The following is a 19,499-nucleotide window of genomic DNA, read 5'->3' as shown; positions in this document are numbered from 1 at the left end:
CTAACAAAACCATAGGTCCATCAGCTTGAGGAAAGAAGTTTCTTCATCTTCATCTTAAGCATACAAATAACTCACTGTACCTTTGAACTTCCTGTTGAATTTCACCAAAATCAATACAAAAAATGACATTGCAGATATTAAGTCCATACATGACATCCAGATTTTAATAGCAGAAACAACAATGCAACCTACTTTTAACTTTGAACCAAACAACAGACAATCTGCTCTTCTTACTATCTTCAACCATTTGTGGGCATCAATTAACGAAAAACCTTCCTGAAATTAAGCAAAAAAAATAGTGACTTGTACAGAAAACCTGTAAAGCAGAAGGACCCAGTTATGCAAGCTAATAAACTGACCCTGGTCAGTAAATGAGAAAATATTTACAACATGAATTTAAGGCAGAATAAATTCTTTCAGAAATAAAGAATGTAAATAAAAATCTTACAATATTTTTCATTCAAAATATATAATAAACAGTATTCATCATACACAAACATAACACATATTTACATGTACAATATAAAATGTACAGGGTTTCATTTGTTTTTACCTCAGTATGAATTAAGTTTAAAAATATATCTACAGCAGTACCAGTACATTAAACTAAAATTTTATTTTTAAATATATTTCACAATTCATACATAATGAAAGGCAATTTGACTTATACTATTATAATGCCTTCCACAAAGAGCTTTGAACTCTACTCACAAATCCCATGCAGTAGCCCTAGAGGGCAGCAGAGGGCATGCAAGACTTGAGAATGTGATACCAGTGGGCTTGTGTAAAGCTGAGAAAGATACTTAGGTATTTTCTTAAGATATACTTAAAGAAAACAAAAAACATTCTATCAAATTATTAAAGCTTATGCTCCAATTATGTTGACTGTGAATCTCCTCACATAAGCAGTACATTAAGCTACAAAGTTTAGCCTGTGGTACTAATTTAGGAAACTGATAAGCTGACTGCACAAATATAGCAAACACACTGGCTCTGCATGTCAAAGCTATTTCACAGAGTGTTGTATACTCAGCACTAGACTTCCACCATAGAACTCTAATACACTGCTGTCCAGGTTAAAAAAAGTTTAAACATCACCTGAAATACTCTAGCAGGGGGGAAATGGTCAATCTATTATCTCCAAGCTATTGCCTAATCACAGACTTCCCTTTCCCATTAGCTTCTTGGGATATAGCAATGAAAAAGTTGAAGTTATGTACTTATTTAAGTTATATAGATTTAATCTTTTAAAAGCTGTGTTGGCAAAGGAATTAATGTGAAATATCTATGTATTGTAAATAAAATCAATAAATACATCAGCAGAATCTCAATTGAACAGTTTTTATTCATTCGTCACAAACAGCTTAGAGGAGCATGAAGGACCCCAGAAGGATTTCTGAGGCAGACAAAGATAAGAGAAAATCTCAAAGGGGACAAATGGCAAATGACAAAGCTCAGAAGAATATTTAGAGAGGAAGAAGGAAGATGAAACGAAGGCAAAGATGAAGGAAAAGAGTTAAAAACAGCACAAAGGGAGTTAGCTAAGCATGATGTGAGCTGTACATGATCTGAAACCGTACCAAGTGTAGGCCTGTTGACTCAAGCCAAGTGTTTCTATTTGAGTTTATTACATAGATATTTACTGAAATAGCATAAATCCCCTAGAACCTCAGTGAGGACCATATCTTAATAGAAAGATGGTCCATGAGACAATCTCCTGCCCCATTCTTGAATATATAGCATGCTTGTGGCAACTACTACAGTTGCTTACATGCAAAAGTAATATTAGGAAAGGATTTAATGTATTTTAGCTACCTTTCAGTGAAGATCAGCAACCAGAAACAAGGAAGAGAGCCAACACCATTTTACCAGCCAGCTTTCCTCAGACTACCGGCAATTCACAGACCACAGTTTGAAAACAGCTGCTCGGGAGTCAAACATAAGTCAAAAAGAAACAACCACAAAAAATAAGGAAGTAGAAACAATCTAACGAACAACAACAAATCATAATATCAGATGCAGAAGCAATTCCTGAACCAAACTGGCTGATATGAGTCACCAAGAAGCCAAATAACAGAAATGTAAGACCACAAAATGAGTTTTCTCATGACCAACATACGATTTTATTACTGTTTCGTCCCCTCAAGAATAGGATTTTGAATCCTGCTAGCTGGAAAAGGCAGCTGTGATGCGGTCACAGACAGAATCATCCTTGATTGCTAATTTTCAGCAATAGCTGCATATAACATATAAAAGCAAAGAAAGACAAAAAAAAAAGGGGGGGGAAGTAGAGAAACTGAGGTACAGATAAAGAAATAAAGGGAGGGAAAAGGGAAACCCAGAGATCCAGTGGAGGGTGAGAGACCCCTCTGCCCCAAATTAAAACAAGTGCTTTCAACATCAGCTAACAGAGAGGTAGCTGAGTTACCTTTTTTCACTATATATGAATAGGTTTGATTTTATAAACCTAATAACATGAATATCCTAGTAAAGCAACACCTGCCTGGTCTTATTGATCAGAACTGGTCAGTACTTCAGTGGGAGACACCTCACCCCTTATTCCCACTTCTGCATATTAGGTTGTACTGGAGAGTCAGTAGATGGCACTCTTTTCTCCAAGTGAGCTCTGCTGGGTCCAGCAGCCCCTAGTGGCGGCCAACGACTCTGCAATGCCAATTCTGTGGTGGAGGAAAGGAAATTCTGCACAGCACATTAATTCTGCACAAATTCTGCACTGCGCGGTGGCATAGAATTCTCCCTGGAGTAGCAGGACAGCTGCTACTAGTGGAAGTCTCTACCGCTGACCTAGCCCAGAGTCAGGATTTTATCCTGTATTTGGAGGAGCTTGAGAAAAGATGGTAAAGAAAATACAAAAGCCTCCTTTAACGTTCACTTCCCAAAGTTTTATAACTTACAAATTCCTATTTAATTTTTAATTTTTAAAATTAAACCATGAATCCACACTCCTTGAAGGAACTACACTGCCATTGGCCTATCAGAACAACTGAAAGCTACCTATTATACTATGGCTTCAGAGGATTTAACACTAAACCTAACCTGAACAGCATATAAGTAACTAGACTTCTCTGAACTATTCTACGATGATTTTTATTTCTGTAAAATTGATACATAAATCATTAATGCACAAGCCAAAAACATCCCTGAGTTTTGAAATGAGATATTGAAGCTATGCTAACAGGACTGGACTTAAATCCTCTCATAAATGCTCATATATGATGGACAGAACATAAACTCCAAGATGTACGACCATATGATTGATATCTCAAAAGAAAAGAACTTGGATTATCAGTCAATCCTGTCAAAAGCTTTGTAGCAACTCTGGAATATGTATTTCAGACAGTATTAAGATTTTATACTCTAAAGTATTTTGGCCTATTGAGTGAATAATATTTACTTACAAGGTTTTTGACCACACTCCTAACCAGTTGAAGAGACTGTTAAGGTCTAGCAGGTCAATCTGAATAAGTCACTATATACAATGATTCAGTCTTTCTTTGGGGGGGGGAGGGGGGGCTGGGGGTTGGGTTTTTTTGAACATTGTGGGGGGAGATGGCAGGCAGCAAGGACGGGGTTTCAATGGCTGTGATGCCCAAGCAGTGATGGAGAAAGGAAGTATGATTGCATAAGGCATATTGCCTCTGTGGGTGCTGCAAAGAAGACTCCTTTAGCAGAGGCACTTGCCACACGTTGAGAGTGCTGCCTGCACACAGCCACAGCACTGTCCTCCCTAGTGTGCAAAATGGATGGCGCTCTGGCCATGCTCACAACCAATCCAAACACTTGCTTTGAGATGTGCAACGTGGCAAGTAGCTCTACAGGCCTGTCTCCCATAAGGCTGCAGTGGGGTTAATCTTCCCAGTAAACATAAAAGGGCTGTGATAAACTGGTCCTTAGTAAAAGAGCAATTTACACTGTCTATATGTATGTACGTATGTGTGCGTTTCCATATATAAAAAAAAAAAATTCCCCTCTCTCCCCTATGGGTGGTATGTGTCTTCCTCAACCTCAGGTCCTCTACCAGAGGCCTGGAAGTTTGAGGGTTCTGCGCAGTATCTTAGCTGTTCCTAGCACTGCACTCTTCTGGACAGAGAGCTCTGATGTTGTTCCTGGGCCACGGCATTAACTTGAGGTATTGGTGTATGGCCTGTAGATGGTGGGAGTTGTCATTCTTAGCGTTGACAGCAGCTCCTCTTTACTAATGTTGAATTGCTGGTACCACCGTTTGTCAGTAAGTTGTGATGCTTGAGGCTCTTGTAATCCATCCATACGTCCCCTCACATAGACAGTTCCCGGCGGTTGACGTCTTCATACTCCTCTCCTGTCATTAGGTCTAGCTGTTGTAGGTAGCATCATCAATTCCAGGTTCTCTGTTGTCTCATCCTATGATTGGTTGTGAATTCACAAAACATAGCTTTCCATCTTGCGGGCGAGGATTTGTCGTACGACAAACGATCTGGCACTGGACTGTATTTCCAGGCGACGTCCGAGCTGCTAGGAGCTCGCGCATGGGTGTATCCAACGATTGAATAGGTCCTCTCTAGTGTGGTAGACCCCTGCTTCAATGGATCTGGTGCTCAGTGCCTGTTCCTGTGCTGCTATGATCAGTGCCTCAGTGCTGTCTTTTAGTCCAGCCCTTTCCAGCCACTGGTAGGATTTCCCAATGTCAGCCACCTCAGCTATCTGTCGATGGTACATCCCATGCAGGGTCTTGTCTTGCCATGGCACTTCTTCTGCTTGGTCTTCCTCCCATGTCTGCTGCTGCCTCAGGCATTCTCTCAGCAGCTCATCTTTGGGGCCATCTTACTGATGTACTCCTGGATGTTCCGGGTTTCGTCCAGGACAGTGGCTTTGACGCTCACCAAGCCCCGCCGCCTTCTTTCCGGCTGGTATACAGTCTCTGGGTGTTGGACTTGGGTGGAAACCTCCGTGCATTGTGAGGAGCTTCCGGGTCTTCACATCGGCAGCCTCCATGTCCTCCTCCTTGGCCAGCTCACTATACCGGCAGGGTATCTGATGACCGGCAGGGCGTATCTGTTGATGGCGTGGATCTTGTTCTTCCCACTGAGCTGGCTCTTCAGGACCTGTCTTATCCTTTGGTGATACTTGGATGTTGCTGTCTTCCTTGCCTCCTCATCGTGGTTTCCATGTGACTGTGGGACGCCAAGGTACTTGTAGCTGGTCTGTATGTCTGCTATGTGGCCCGCTGGTAGTTCCACCCCATCAGTCTTGACTACCTTCCCTCTCTTCACTACCATCCGGCCACACTTCTCCAGTCCGAATGACATCCCGATATCCTCACTGTAGATCCGCGTCAGGTGGATTAGCGAGTCGATGTCTCGTTCATTCTTAGCATACAGCTTGATGTCATCCATGTAGAGGAGGTGGCTGATGGTAGTTCCACTCCTGAACCTGAACCAGTACCCGTATCCAGTCCTTGTGATTATCTGGCTGAGGGGGTTTAAGCCTATGCAGAACAGCAGCGGGGACAGTGCATCACCTTGGTATATGCCGCACTTGATGGCCACTTGTGCAAGCTGCCTTGAGTTGACTTCCAGTGTTGTCTTCCATAGTCCCATTGAGTTCTTGAGGAAGGTCCTTAGTGTCCTGTTGACTTTGTATAGCGCCAGACATTCACAGATCCACGTGTGCGGCATTGAGTCGTAGGCTTTCCTGTAGTCAATCCAGGCTGTGCTCAGATTGGTCTGTCTAGACCTTGAGTCTTGGGCGACTGCTCTATCTATGAGCAACTGGTGTTTTGAGCCTCTGGTGTTGTTCCCAATGCCCTTCTGAGCTGTGCTCATGTACTGGCCCATATGGTCCTGTAGCTTGGCGGCTATGATGCCTGATAGGACTTTCCATGTTGTGGGGAGGCAGGTTATTGGCCGGTAGTTGGACGGTTCTGTTCCCTTGCAGGGGTCTTTTCATGATCAGCACTGTCCTTCCTTGTGTTAGCCAGTTTGGGTGGGAGCCTGCTGCTAGCAGCTGGTTCATCTGTGCTGCTAGGCGTTCATGCACTGCTGTTAGTTTCTTTAGCCAGTAGGTGTGGATCATGTCTGGTCCAGGTGCTGTCCAGCTCTTCATGTTCTTGACCCGCTGCTGGATGTCTTCTACTGTGATGGTGACTGGTTTCTGTTCTGGGAGATTGCTGTGCTCTGTTCTCAGGTCCTGCAGCCACTTTGCACTGGTGTTATGAGTCTTCTCTTTCTCCCATATGTTCTTCCAGTACTGTTCAGTTTCTGCTGCTGGTGGCTCTGCTGTTATTGTTGTTGCACTGCAGTTGGGAGTACACCTGGATGGTTCTTTGGAGAACAGGGCATTTACTTTTTTGGCCTCTGCTTCTCTAGTGTATCTCCTTAGCCTGGTAGCCAGTGCTGTGAGCCTTTGTTTAGCAGTCTCTAGGGCTTCAGATGGAGTCAGGCCCTTGTATTTTTTCAGTAGCCGAGTCTTATCCTTAATCTCTACACCCTTCTGTAGTTCCACCAGCTGACTAACTTCTCTCCGAGTCGCCTTGATCTTATCCTCCAACCTCATTTTCCAGGGTGGGTACATACTGTTGTTCTTCTTGATCGTGTAGCCAAGCATCTCCAGGATTACAGAGGCTGTAGCGTATACCAGTTCATTGGTTTGAGTTATGGTGGTAGTAGGGATTGTCATGAGGGCTCTATTGGCATCTTCTAACATACTATCTGATGGTACTTCTCCACTGAGCCTTGGTAATCGGTCTCGAGGATTGACTGTAGCTAGTTTCTCCATGATCTTATGCCTCATATCAGCTGCTGTGCTCTGCAATGGAGGGGGTGGCAGTGAAGTTTCAGCTTCAGGTGTGGGCTGCACATCCACTTGTTCTTCCAGGTCTTCTTGAGTCTGGGATGTAATGTGGAGTTGGTCTATCTCAAGCTGAGAGCAGCTTCCTCTTTACTATGTTGAAGCGTTGGGTAACTAGCTGTTTCTCAGTAAGTGTGGATGTAGGTCTTTTGTCCATCCATAGTCCCCTCATACGTTTCATATATCCCCTCTCATTAGGTCTACTGTTGTAGTAGCATTCCATCAATTCCAGGTTCTCTTGTCTCGTCCATGAATGGTTTGTTCCAGTAGCCCACTTATCGTCAGATTGTCCTGGTTCCTCAACATCTGGCGCGGACCTTGTTAATCCGGGGCGACGTCCGAGCCGGCATGACTCTCCTAGTTCGTGTCACTCTCATATTTGAGGTAGGCAGGTGAAGCGTTAGGGGGTCTTTTGCCCAAGGACCCCTACTGGAAAGTTGGGTACCAACCAGGATTTGAACCCCGGTCTCCCGTATCAAAGGGCGGTCTCCCGCATCAAAGAACGGCGCTCTTAACCACTACGCTATCCAGTCACGCTTTATATATATATATTTGCAGTACAGCAGCAATTATTTTTAGAACTTAAGAATTAAACACAAAGCTCACTGCAAGCAATATTCTAACTCAATGCTCCACATCTTTTTAGACTTTTTTAAAGTTTTAAAATGCACAAAAAACAACGTTAAAAGAATATTAAGGTTACAATGTCAAGCATTCAAAAATTAGTATATGTCTAAGTTAAGGGTGACTCTATAACAGCAGTAGGTGAAAGCACACAATGGAACTTTTAGTGTGTGGCAACAAGATTCTTGAGGCCACTTAGTGTGCAGCAGGTAGAGCACTATATGGAGAACCTGTAGATGTGAGATTTGAAAACTTGTACTCGCAAGTTAATGTTTCTACAGTGATTTTGCTGGCAGAGATTCAGTCAGTGATAACAATTATAGTATAATAACTTTTTTTTTTAATTATATATTTTTCAAGCCTAAACACTGCACGAGTACTTTAGATATTATTTGTGAATTTGAGTAAGTTTCCATTACTGTGCAAGAGAGGGCTGAAAAGGCATAATACTTTACAAAAGAAAATATTTAAAGGTTGTCACAGGGTATTTGGAGTCTTTGTGAGAAGTGGGTCCAGCTCCCGATGATGAGGTAGATGCACCCAGGCTGGGCCTACTGACAGGCAGGGGGATGACTGAGTTAGGGGATAAAAAGAATGCTGCAGGGAGGCAGACTGGGAGGAGCAAGTTGGAGCAGGGCAGCCCAGAAAGAGTCTGGCAGAGGAGCCTAGGGCAGGGCCACAAGGAGAGCGGCATGAGGGGAGTTAGCGCCTACAATGATTACTCCCAGGTTGGGGCCAGAAAGAAAATGGCTGGGAAGCTGCCTGAAACCTTGAGAAAGAAGGTGAGGCCCAGCAACAGCAGATATAGACTATAAAAAGACTGTGGATACCGTGGGATGGGGGAGGGAGAGTGGCTAGAAAGAATAATAGAAATGTAGAGTTTGAAGGAACCTTAGTAGGCTGTCTAGTCCAGCCTCCTGCACTGAGGCTGGACCAGGTATACCTAGAAAATGTTTGTCTAACTTGATCTTAAAACTTGTAATGATGGGGATTCTACGATCTCCCTTGGAAGCCAATGCAAGTATTTAACTATCCTTTTCATTAGTTATTCCTAATATCTAAACTATATCTAATATATTTCCTTTGCTGCCTATTACTTCTGGTCTAATCTTCAGTGAACATGTAGAACAACTGATAACCATCCTATTCACAACAGCACTTTACTTATTTGAAGACTTATTTAGTCCCTCCTCAGTCTTCTTTTCTCAAGACTAAACATACTTAGTTTTTTTAGCCTTTCCTCATATGTCAGGTTTTCTAAACCTTTTATCATTTCTGTTGCTCTCCTCTAGATTCTCTCCAATTTGTCCACTTAGGTTCCACCAGTGCTGAGTCAAGTGGAACAATTACCTCCCATGTTTTATATACCACACTCCTGTTAATACACCCAAGAATGATTTTGCCTTTTTCACAACAGCATCACCCTGTTGACTCTCATTCAATTTGTGATCCACTGTAAGCCCCAGTTCCTTTTCAGCAGTACTACTGCCTAGCCATTTTGTAGTTGCGAATTTGATTTTTCCTCCCTAAGCATAGTACTTTGCACTTGTCATTACTGAATTTCATATTGATTTCAGACCAATTCTCTAATTTATCAAGGTCTTTTGAAGTCTAATCCTGTCCTCCAAAGTGCCTGGAACCAGACATGTCAAACCCATGAAAAAAACACAGAAATTGGGTTGCTTTTGGCTTTATTGGCTTGTGAGTTGCTTGTTGGTTAGTTTTTGACTTGTAGCTTGTTTGGCTTGCTGCTTGTTGTAGCCTGTTCCTTTCTTTTTCTTTTTTTTTTGGATAGGCTCCCAGCAAGCAGAGGCAAGAGAGGAGAGAGGCAGGGGTGCACAGCGGGCTCACCACAGTCCCAGAATGCACTCCAGGGGATGAAGTCACATGGAGTGTTGAGATTCTTGGGTATTGGCTTGTTTTGGCCCTGTTTTGAAATGGGATTAGCTTGATTTTTGGCTTATTGTGAAAGTTGGGGTGCTTATTTACTGCGTGAAAGTTGGCAACTGTACTTGCAACCCTCCCAGCTTGGTGTAATCTGCAAATTTAATAAACATTGTCTCTAGTCCAGTATCTAAGTTATTAATGAAAGTATTGAATAGTATAAGACCTAGGACAGACCCATTTGGTGCCCCAGTAAATACATCTTCCCAGTCTGATAGTGAACCATTGATAACTACCGTGAGTAGTCTTTCAACCAGCTATGCACCCACCTTATAGAAATTTCATCTAGACCACATTTCCCTAGTTTGCTTATGAGACTGTTATGTGGGACCGTGTCAAAAGCCTGACTAAAATCAAGATACATTCTGTCTACTGCTTCTCCCCACTTCCATTAGACCTGTCAAAGAAGGAAATTAGGTTGGTTTGCCATGATTTATTCTTGACAAATCCATAATAAGTATTACTTATAATCCTATTATCCTCTAGGTGTTTACAAACCGATTGTTTAATAATTTGTTCTGTATCTTTCCAGATATCAAAATTAGGCTGACAGGTCTATAATTCTCTGGGTCCTCTTTGTTCCCTCTTATAGGTACTGTGTTTGCCCTTCTCTAGTCTTGTGGGACTTCACCTGTCCTCCACGAGTTCTCAGAGATAATCACTAATGATTCTGAGAACTGCTTCAGGTAGTTCCTTAAATATCAAAAGTGAATTTCATCAGGCTCTGCTGACTTGAATACATCTAATTATCTAAATATTTTTTAATCTGTTCTTTCCCTACATTGGCTTGTGTTCATTTTCCCTTGTTAATATCTATTGTGTTAAGTATCTGATCAGAATTTACCTTTCTGTGAAGACTGAAGCAATCACTTTGAAGCTACAAAAAGACTGTGATTACCCTGGGATGGGAGAATATCATTTTGGTTGACTTTCGTTTATGAAGGAACACTGAGGGCCTGTGCCCAGCACCAGGAAATCTATTAGACTCACAGACTTTAAGGTCAGAAGGAACCATTGTGATCATCTAGTCTGACCTCCTGCACATCACAGGCCATAGAATCTCACCCATCCACCCTGTAATAGACCCATTGCCTCTGGCTGAGGTACTGAAGTCCACAGATCACGATTTACAAGACTTATAGTTATAGATACTCTACCATTTACTCTAGTTCAAACCAGCCAATAGCGCAGAGAAGAAGGGGTTGACAGAGAACTTTAAGTTGTGACATTAAGGTTTGCTTTAAGATTGTGGGAAGAGTTATTTAGAATACTAACAAATAAACATGCAGCAGGGGTGCTTTTTATGTTAAAAAGGTGCCAGTGGAGTAACTGCTGAGACCTTCCTGGAGAGAATATAAGAACATAAGAAAGGCCATAATGGGTCAGACCAAAGTTCCACCTAGCCCTCTATTCTCTCTTCCAACAGTAGCCAATTGCCAGGTGCCCCAGAGGGAATGAACAGAACAGGTAATCATTAAGTGATCCATCCTCTGTTGCCCATTCCGAGCTTCTGGCAAACAGAGGCTGCGGACACCATCCCTGTCCATCCTGGCTAATAGCCACTGATGGCCCTATCCTCCATGAATTTATCTAGTTCTTTTTTGAATCCTGTTATAGTCTTGGCCTTCACAACATCCTCTGGCAAGGAGTTCCACAGGTTGACTGTACGTGGTATGAAGAAATACTTCCTTTTGTTTGTTTTAAACCTGCTGCCTATTAATTTTATGTGGTGACCTCTAGTTCTTGTGTTATGAGAAGGAGTAAATAACACTTCTTTATTTACTTTCCCCACACTAGTCATGATTTTATAGACCCTCTATCATACCCCCCTTAGTCATCTCTTTTCCAAGCTGAAGAGTCCCAGTCTTACTAAACTCTCCTCATATGGCAGCCGTTCCATACCAATAATCATTTTTGTTGCCCTTTTCTGAACCTTTTCCAATTCCAATATATCTTTTTTGAGCTGGGGTGACCACATCTGCACACAGTAATCAAGATGTGGGCATACTATGGATTAATATAGAGGCACACTGATATTGATTTTATTTATTTATTTTCTGTCTTATTATCGATCCCTTTCTTAATGATTCCCAACATTCTGTTCGCTTTTTTGACTGCTGCTGCACATCGAGTGGATGTTTTCAGAGAACTATCCACAATGACTCAAAGAGCTCCTTCTTGACTGGCAACAGCTAATTTGCACCTCATCATTTTATATGTATAGTTAGGATTAAGTTTTCCAATGTGTATTACTCTGCATTTATCGACATTGAATTTCATCTGCCATTTTGTTGCTTCATCACTCACTTTTGAGAAATCCTTTTGTAGCTCTTTGCAGTCTGCCTCGGACTTAACTATCTTGAGTAGTTTTGTATCACCTGCACATTTTGCCACCTCACTGTTTACCTCGTCATAGCTTCCTACTCAGATTTGAACCTTAGTGTTCATAAACTGAGAAGCTAGCATGAACCCTCTAAGCTTAATTACCAGCTTAGATCTGATATCGCTGCCACCAGCCAAGTGATTTCCAGGGCTTGGCTCCCTCTCTGGTCTCCCAAAACCTTCTCTGGGGGACCCCAAGACTCAGAAGCCCTGAGTCTTACCACAAAGGGAAATAAACCATTCCCCCCACCTCTCTCCCACCCAGAATTTCCTCTCTGGGCTAACCTGAGAGTTACTGATGCAACCTCTTTACATCACAATACCAAGAAGCATGTCTCCTCTCTTCCACAAAGAGACAAACCCAAAGACAAGGAAACAGAAAAGATTCTATCTCTCTTCCCCCTTAGCTTCTTCCCGCCCTGGGACACTAGGAGAGTTAAACACAGAGAGCAGTTTTTCCCCTCCTCTCTGTCTTTCCTTTCTCCCACCAATTTCCTGGTGGGTCAACTAGAAAAAAAAAATCAACAGGTCTTAAAAAACAAAACTTTTAATAAAAAAAAAAAAAAAGAATAGAATAACAGTTCTCTGTAATCTAGATGGTAAGATACAGGGTTTTCAACTTATAGAAAATGAATAAACAATAGAAAAGGGATAAACAGCCTTATCCAAAAACAATACAATTTAAAGTACTTATAGCCAAATACACATAAAGACTCCACCAGCCAGATACACAGATGCAAATACAGCAAAACAATTTAAAAGACTATACTTTTGCTACCTTGGTACTTACAACTGGGAAACAGAAGATTAGAAGGACTGGAAATAGATCCTCTCATAGCTGAGAGAGCACAGAACAGACAAAGACCCAAGACCAAGAAACACCCACAAATTCCCTCCCTTAAGCTTTGAAAAATCCGGTTTCCTGATTGGTCCTCTTGTCAGGTGTTTGGTTCCCTTTGTTAACCCTATACAGGTAAAAGAAACATTAACCCTTAGCTATCTGTTTATGACACCCCTTTTCCCAGATCATTTATGAATATGTTGAATAGAACTGGGCCCAGTACAGACCCCTGGGAGACACCACTATTTACCTCTCTCCATTCTGAAAACTATTTATTCCTACCCTTTGGGCATAGCTGTGGTCTGTTGGGCTGCACTTGGAGACAGAGACCTCTGTTACAAACAATTATTTTTAAGTTCTTAAGTTCAAATATTATTTGAATTTTTTTTTTCTGTGCTGTTGACATTTTAGAAAATGTTGTCTTCACATTAATCACAGAGGGCTCCAAAGGAAAATCTCATTCTTGTGTAAAATTAGGAGTTGTTAACATTAGGCTTAGAATGAAACTCCAATCACACTTTCAACTACTGACTTGTGACTAGCACCTGCAGTAAAGGAAATTTTCCTTGCCTGTTATTTTTCATTCTTTGAGATCTTCTGTAGCAGGCTAGATGTTCGGGTTATAGTTCCAAGGATCTAACTAGTTTAAAAAGACTGAAGACAGAATAACATCTTAGTATTCATGTATGATAGGAACTGAAATACACAAGATAATGATGTAGGACCATAGACAAGACATTTCATCTAATTTTACTGTTCTGTAAAACAGACATTATGAAAATTAGTGCTTTTAAAGCACTCTGAATTCCTGTGATTAAAGGCTCTATAGCAGTACAAAATTATTGCTGATGGGAGAGATCCTCTTTGAGGACCCAGTTCTCCCAGGAGCTGAGTGTCCCCTCCCATGTAACACTCTTCCAGAGGTGCTCAGTACCTCATAGGATCAGGCCCTTAAAGAGATGTGGTTAATAAAGTCATATAAATGTCTTCTAGAAATTTCTGTACATCACATCTATTTTCACAGATCAATATAAAAAGATACTATTTGGTTTTAGGATAAGTATGGTATATTTAATCTAAGACACTTCTCTCTCAAGCGTCCAGCTTGAAGGAAAAAAAAAAAGACAAACATTAAGCCTTCAAAAAACTCTTTACTGCTAATATTCACCTATCTAGAACAAAAATCTATAAGCACAGACCAACAAGAAAAAGCAGCCCAAGAGTGTATGCTCTTCAACTTTAAAGTAGCTGTAAATTCAGTTTCCATCACAAAATTTGTTTTAACGTATCCAAGGACAATACTTAACATTTTTATTTTCCTCAAAAAGTATAAATATTAGGGCTTGGCTACACTGGAAACTTCAAAGTGCTGCCACGGGAGCGCTTTGAAGTGCGAGTGTGGTCGCAGCGCCAGCGCTGGGAGAGAGCTCTCCCAGCGCTGCAGGTACTCCACCTCCTCATGGGGATTAGCTTGCAGCGCTGCGGCACTGTTTACCCTGGCGCTTTACAGCGCTGTATCTTGCAGTGCTTAGGGGGGTGTTTTTTTCACACCCCTGAGTGAGAAAGTTGCAGCGCTGTAAAGCACCAGTGTAGCCAAGGCCTTAGTTTTATTCCCTATATATATTTGTTTTATTCACAAAGACCAACAACATTTCTAAATGGAGGCGTTATAATGTTCACATATATTACAAAATTGTGTTCTGAGCTGGATAAAAAATGGTTACTCACCTTCTCATAACTGTTGTTCTTCGAGATGAGTTGCTCATATCCATTCCAATTAGGTGTGAGCATGCCATGTGCACAGTGACTGAAAAGTTCTTCTCCTAGCAGGATCTGTTGGGTTGGCTGTGGAGCCCCCTGGAGTGGCGCCTTTATGGCACTCAATATATGACCCTGCCGACTCAGTGCATCCTCAGTTCCTTCTTGCTGGTTACTCGAACAGAGGGGAAGGAGGGTGGGTTTGGAATGGATATGAGCAACACATCTCAAAGAACAACAGCTACAAGAAGGTGAGTAACCGTTTTTTCTTCTTCGAGTGATTGCTCATATTGATTCCAATTAGATGACTCCCAAGCCTTACCCTGGCAGTAGGGTCGGAGTTATGGAATCGCTGATTGGAGCACCACTCTGCCAAAAGCTGCATCATCTCTGGCATGCCGGGTGATGGTGTAATGAGAGGTGAACGTTTTTACCGAGAACCAAGTTGCTGCCCTGCAGATTTCTTGTATCTGGATCTGGGCTACGAATGCTGCTGATGAGGCCTGAGTGTGCTGTAAGAGCTGGGGCTGGTGTTTTGGCCAGTTCAGAGCATGTGCGGATGCATGACAGGATCCAGGAAGTTATTCTTTGAGATGAGATCAGGAGTCCTTTTATCTGGTCTGCCACCTCTATGAACTGTTCGACTGTCTGAATGGCTTAGTGCACTCCATGTAGAAGGCTAGGGTTCACCAAACATCCAGGAAGTGTAGTCTCTGCTCACGGCTACTGGCATGAGGCTTAGGATAAAGAACAGGCAGGAAAATGTCCTGACTAGTGTGTAAGTGTGACACAACCTTAGGAAGAGAGGCCAGGTGAGGTCTGAGTTGCACTTTATCCCCGTGGAAACCATATAAAGTAGTCTGAGGTAAGGGCCTTTAACTCAAACACCCTCCTTGCTGGTGTAATGGTGACCAGAAAGGTTACCTTCCACAACAAACAGAGAAGGGAGTAAGTCACCAGTGGTTCACATGGGGGCCCCATTAGCCTGGAGAGGACCAGGTTAAGGTCCCACGTGGGGAGAGGCTGATTTGGGGATGTAGCCATTCCAGACCCTTGAGGAACCGACCAACCATAGGGTTGGTGAAAACAGAGCGTCCAGATGCTCCCAGGTGGAAAGCTGAGATAGCAGCAAGGTGTACCTTTACGAAGGACGCTACCATGCCTTGCTGTTTCAGCTGATTGACCTGGCCGGAGGGCTGAGTCATGAAGAGGACACTGCAGTTCCTGGAGTGGGAGAGGGACTGCAAATCAGAGAGTGTGATGGCATGCGACCACTGGATGTGGTGTTAGCCTCAGGAGCTAATCCCCCGTGACCAGGAGGAGGCACCATACCTGCAGTGAGTATTGCAATTCTGTGACACCGCCAAAAGGCAAAGAGATTAGTTCTTTGTGCATCTGACAGAAACACTGAAGTTGCAAGCAACCAATTACCTATTACAGCTGCATGGGAGTGTGCTTTAATAATTCACTCTGAAGCATCCTCAAACATTTTAAACTACTGTTTTGGAAGTTATCACGGAGCACAAGAATTCTCTTATTCCGGCCAGAGGAACCAACAATTTATTATTTTTCAAAACATGAAACATTACACAGGTCCAGTTGCTTTAAGATAGTTGATTTTGAATGATAAACTACTTTTATGTAAGTCCGTTTGGCAAGAAATTAATGTCTTTTTAAATTCTAACTGCAAAAATGTCACACCTCTGACTGTTCATGGGCACAATTCTAGAATCTGCAACTTGAACTGAGAATATGAGTTGTTACCTAGCAGAAAAGGAAGAGTGACAGAATGTGTGAAGATATAATCATTTTACAAATATTTTTGGCAGTGGTAGATCAGGAAATACTCCCAGAAGTCATTCTTAGCACGTAGATCATACACTTTATACAACTAAGTTCATTTTGTATCTTTTTAATCAAAAGTCACATAGTACTAAGTCAAATGTCCTACAGAAATCTAAGTATATTACACCAATACAAACACCTTTATCAATCAAACTTGTAGTCTCATCAAACTTGAACTCATCACTCTTCTGTAGTAAACTGAGATGTAAATTCCATCTAAAATATAGAAGTTTTATGTTCAGACTTCAGTATTTAACTCCGATGTCTTGGTGGACTTTTTTAAAAAAAAAAATCTATCTGTAACATTATCAACATAAAAGTGAACACACCCACACACCACTGAAGAACAATCTTGTTCTAACCTTTTATCACATTAGGAAAAATAGGAAGTACAGAGTGAGCCATTTTCAATCTAATGTGCTGATTTAGCTGCATTTGGTTTCTTATTCCATTCTGGTTCAACATTTGTGTAATATTACTGTAGTTGAACTGATTTTTTGTCTAAAACAGGCAAGACTGCAGTTTGAAATATTCTTACATTTCCTTTGTTACAGTTGGGTAAAAAGGGGATCCCCCACATTTTTTTAATGTAATGTATCTATATTCTCCTATTTTCTGCTCTTGCTCTTCTATCATTGCTGAAGCCAGAAAAATCTCATTAAAATTTGTCTCTACAGTGCTCTTCTGGACTTGCAAAACAGTTTAGTCTACTATTTGTTTAATGAATGTTAGAGGACGTGAAATTACATGATCAGTTAAATTAGAAATAAAAAAAATAATAGAAAAATGCAACAATTCAGGATTAGGAGCAGACTTGCCAAACCCGCAAAAAGAAAAACCACAAAAAAATGGGCTTGTTTTTGGCTTAATTGGCTTGTGAGTTGCTTGTTGACTAATTTTTGGCTTGTAGCAGCTTGTTGCTTGTTGTAGTTTGTTGCCTTTTTTCGATCAGCTCCCAGCAAGCAGGAGCAAGGGGAGGAGAAAGTCAAGGGTGAACAGCGGGCCCACCACAGTCCCAGACTGCACGCCGGGGGGATCTAGAGTGCTGGGGTTCTTGGGGATTGGCTTGTTTTGGCCTTGTTTTGAAATGGGATTAGCTTGGTTTTTGGTTTATTATGAAAGTTGGGGTGCTTATTTACTGCGTGAAAGTTGGCAACTGTGGTCAGGAGGACACTTTCACTGGCTGCAGATAAACTCAAAAATGCCTGCTACAGGGTTTCTGGCACCTGCCTCTAAAACAACTGCCCCCCGTTTGAGACAGATAGTGATCTTGAGGCACCAGGGTCCAACTGAGTACGGTAATTCCTCAGGGAGAATAAAAATGATTGATTTTTTAAAAAAAATAAAAAAGTTGATTTTTTTTTAATTGGATTTTTTTGATAAAACGCTTTTTGAGGAAAAAACCTATGTAAAGATAGTTAATATTAAGATACATTATAGCTCAAAGATATCTCATCATGGAATAGGGATTATAAATTCTAATTCTATAGTATGAAAAAATATATTCATGTAATGTTTAAGAAAAGTTTTGTAAATGAGTTCCAATACTTCATGGATTAGGGATCCAATCTTATGGGATTCCAGGGGCTTCTGTATAGATTATTTAAATTAATCTTTCTATCTACCCAATGGGACTTAGTGCTCAATCTAGAAGATACCATCAGAGATGCTTAAGTTTTGCAGTCCTCAAATTCTGGATTTGTGTCTCCAGAGATAACATGCTTGTTAACAGCAAAACATGTTTTAAAATAAATTAATATATAGAGGTGAGAAATAACAGACCTCAACCCTACTGTCCCTCTGCAAATTTGGCAAATCTCTAAAAGTTCAAAGTTTCAAAAAGTTTAATGAATAGAAGATTGTTGGGGGTGGAATAAATCTGGACAAGCAGATAAATGTGCGAAGGGAGGGACAGGCAGTAGAAACAAAAGTGAAACTGTCTGAGCAACATATTCCAGAAGACTTGAGGTCTTTCTGAGTGTAGCCTTCATTGATGTGAGATCTACCATACCATTCTCTCACTAGAAGGGAAAACCTATAATGGCAGCAGGCCATAAGAGACCCACTTTGGGAATATTTTAATGAAGTTCCTCTACCTGTGGGTAAGGCAGGCATGCATACAAAATGCAAACAGTGCAACAAAGGAATGCAAGGCCTGGCTGCCCGAATAAAAGAACATCATGAGAAGTGTTCCTTCTGGGGAGGAAGCTGCGTTGAAGATGAAAAACGTGTCTGAACATGCAGGATTTTCAGGTTGGTAAACTATTTTATTTCATACTTCTTTCTTAAGGACTGCCTGTCTTCCTTCTGGACTATTCTTGAATTCTCATGTTTGAGCAAAAACTATAGTTGTTACTCTGTGGTACTATCATTTCAGATGAAGTTGTGATGATAAATAAAGAGCTAAAATAGGCAGATCTTCCTTTTACAATTTCACCTTTAAAGTAGTACTGAGTGCCAGCGAATGCAATGAGTAATACTAAATGAGCGGTGTACTAATAATTAAATAATTGCATAGACCTATTTTGTTTAGGAGAGTCCATTCTCAACATACAGGATTCTGAAGACTATCCACCTTCAAAATCATCATCAATTTCTATAGTTTCAGAGTTATCTGTCAATGATAGTGTTTCAGTCACATCATGTATGTCACATTGCTACAGGTGATATACTATGGCTAAAAGAAAAAAAAAATCTCCATCATCCAGAAACAACCATAGATAAATTTGTGATAAGAACCAACAGATTACAAAAAGAGGTAATTGATGAAAAAATTGCCCAGTTTCTTTATGCAACAGACTCTTCTTTCCATATGACTGAGAACCCACACTTTATTAACATGATTTAGTCATTAAGACCAGGATACAGTCCACCCAACAGAGCAGATGTCACAGGCAAATTGCTGGATAAAGTGTATGAAAGAGAAATTGAGCACTGTGCAAAAGGTCTAGAGGGTAAAATTGTTAACCTGAGTCTTGATGCGTGAAGCAATGTCCACAATGATCCTGTTGTATGTGCTTGTGTGACAACAGAAGGGAATGTCTTCCTTATAGAAACAATTAATACATCAGGAAATGCACCCACAGAATACTTACATGAAGTACCAGTAAAAGCTATCATACACTGTGGAAAAACTGGTCACAGATAATGCTCCAAATGTATCCAAGATGAAAAGAAATTATTTAGAAGAGAGTGAAGAGAGTCCCAAGCTAATAATATGCCATTGCAGTGCTCATTTGATGAGCCTCCTAGCCAAAGG

At 41.2% G+C, this 19,499-nt stretch overlaps 1 protein-coding gene across 1 annotated transcript in view; it reads right to left on the bottom strand.

Annotated features, from left to right (window-relative positions):
- Positions 1–19,499, bottom strand: part of REC114 (REC114 meiotic recombination protein) — a 96,676-nt gene that overhangs the window by 49,606 nt on the left and 27,571 nt on the right. Inside the window, exon 3 of the mRNA XM_075069493.1 lies at positions 193–276. Coding sequence (XP_074925594.1) covers positions 193–276 — 84 coding nt within the window. The remainder of the gene's footprint in view (positions 1–192; positions 277–19,499) is intronic.

This window comes from Chelonoidis abingdonii, chromosome 9 (genome assembly GCF_003597395.2).
Source record: "Chelonoidis abingdonii isolate Lonesome George chromosome 9, CheloAbing_2.0, whole genome shotgun sequence".
NCBI lineage: Eukaryota > Metazoa > Chordata > Testudines > Testudinidae > Chelonoidis > Chelonoidis abingdonii.
Note: the sequence above shows the minus strand (reverse complement) of the source record. Positions and strands in the feature narration are given on the sequence as shown.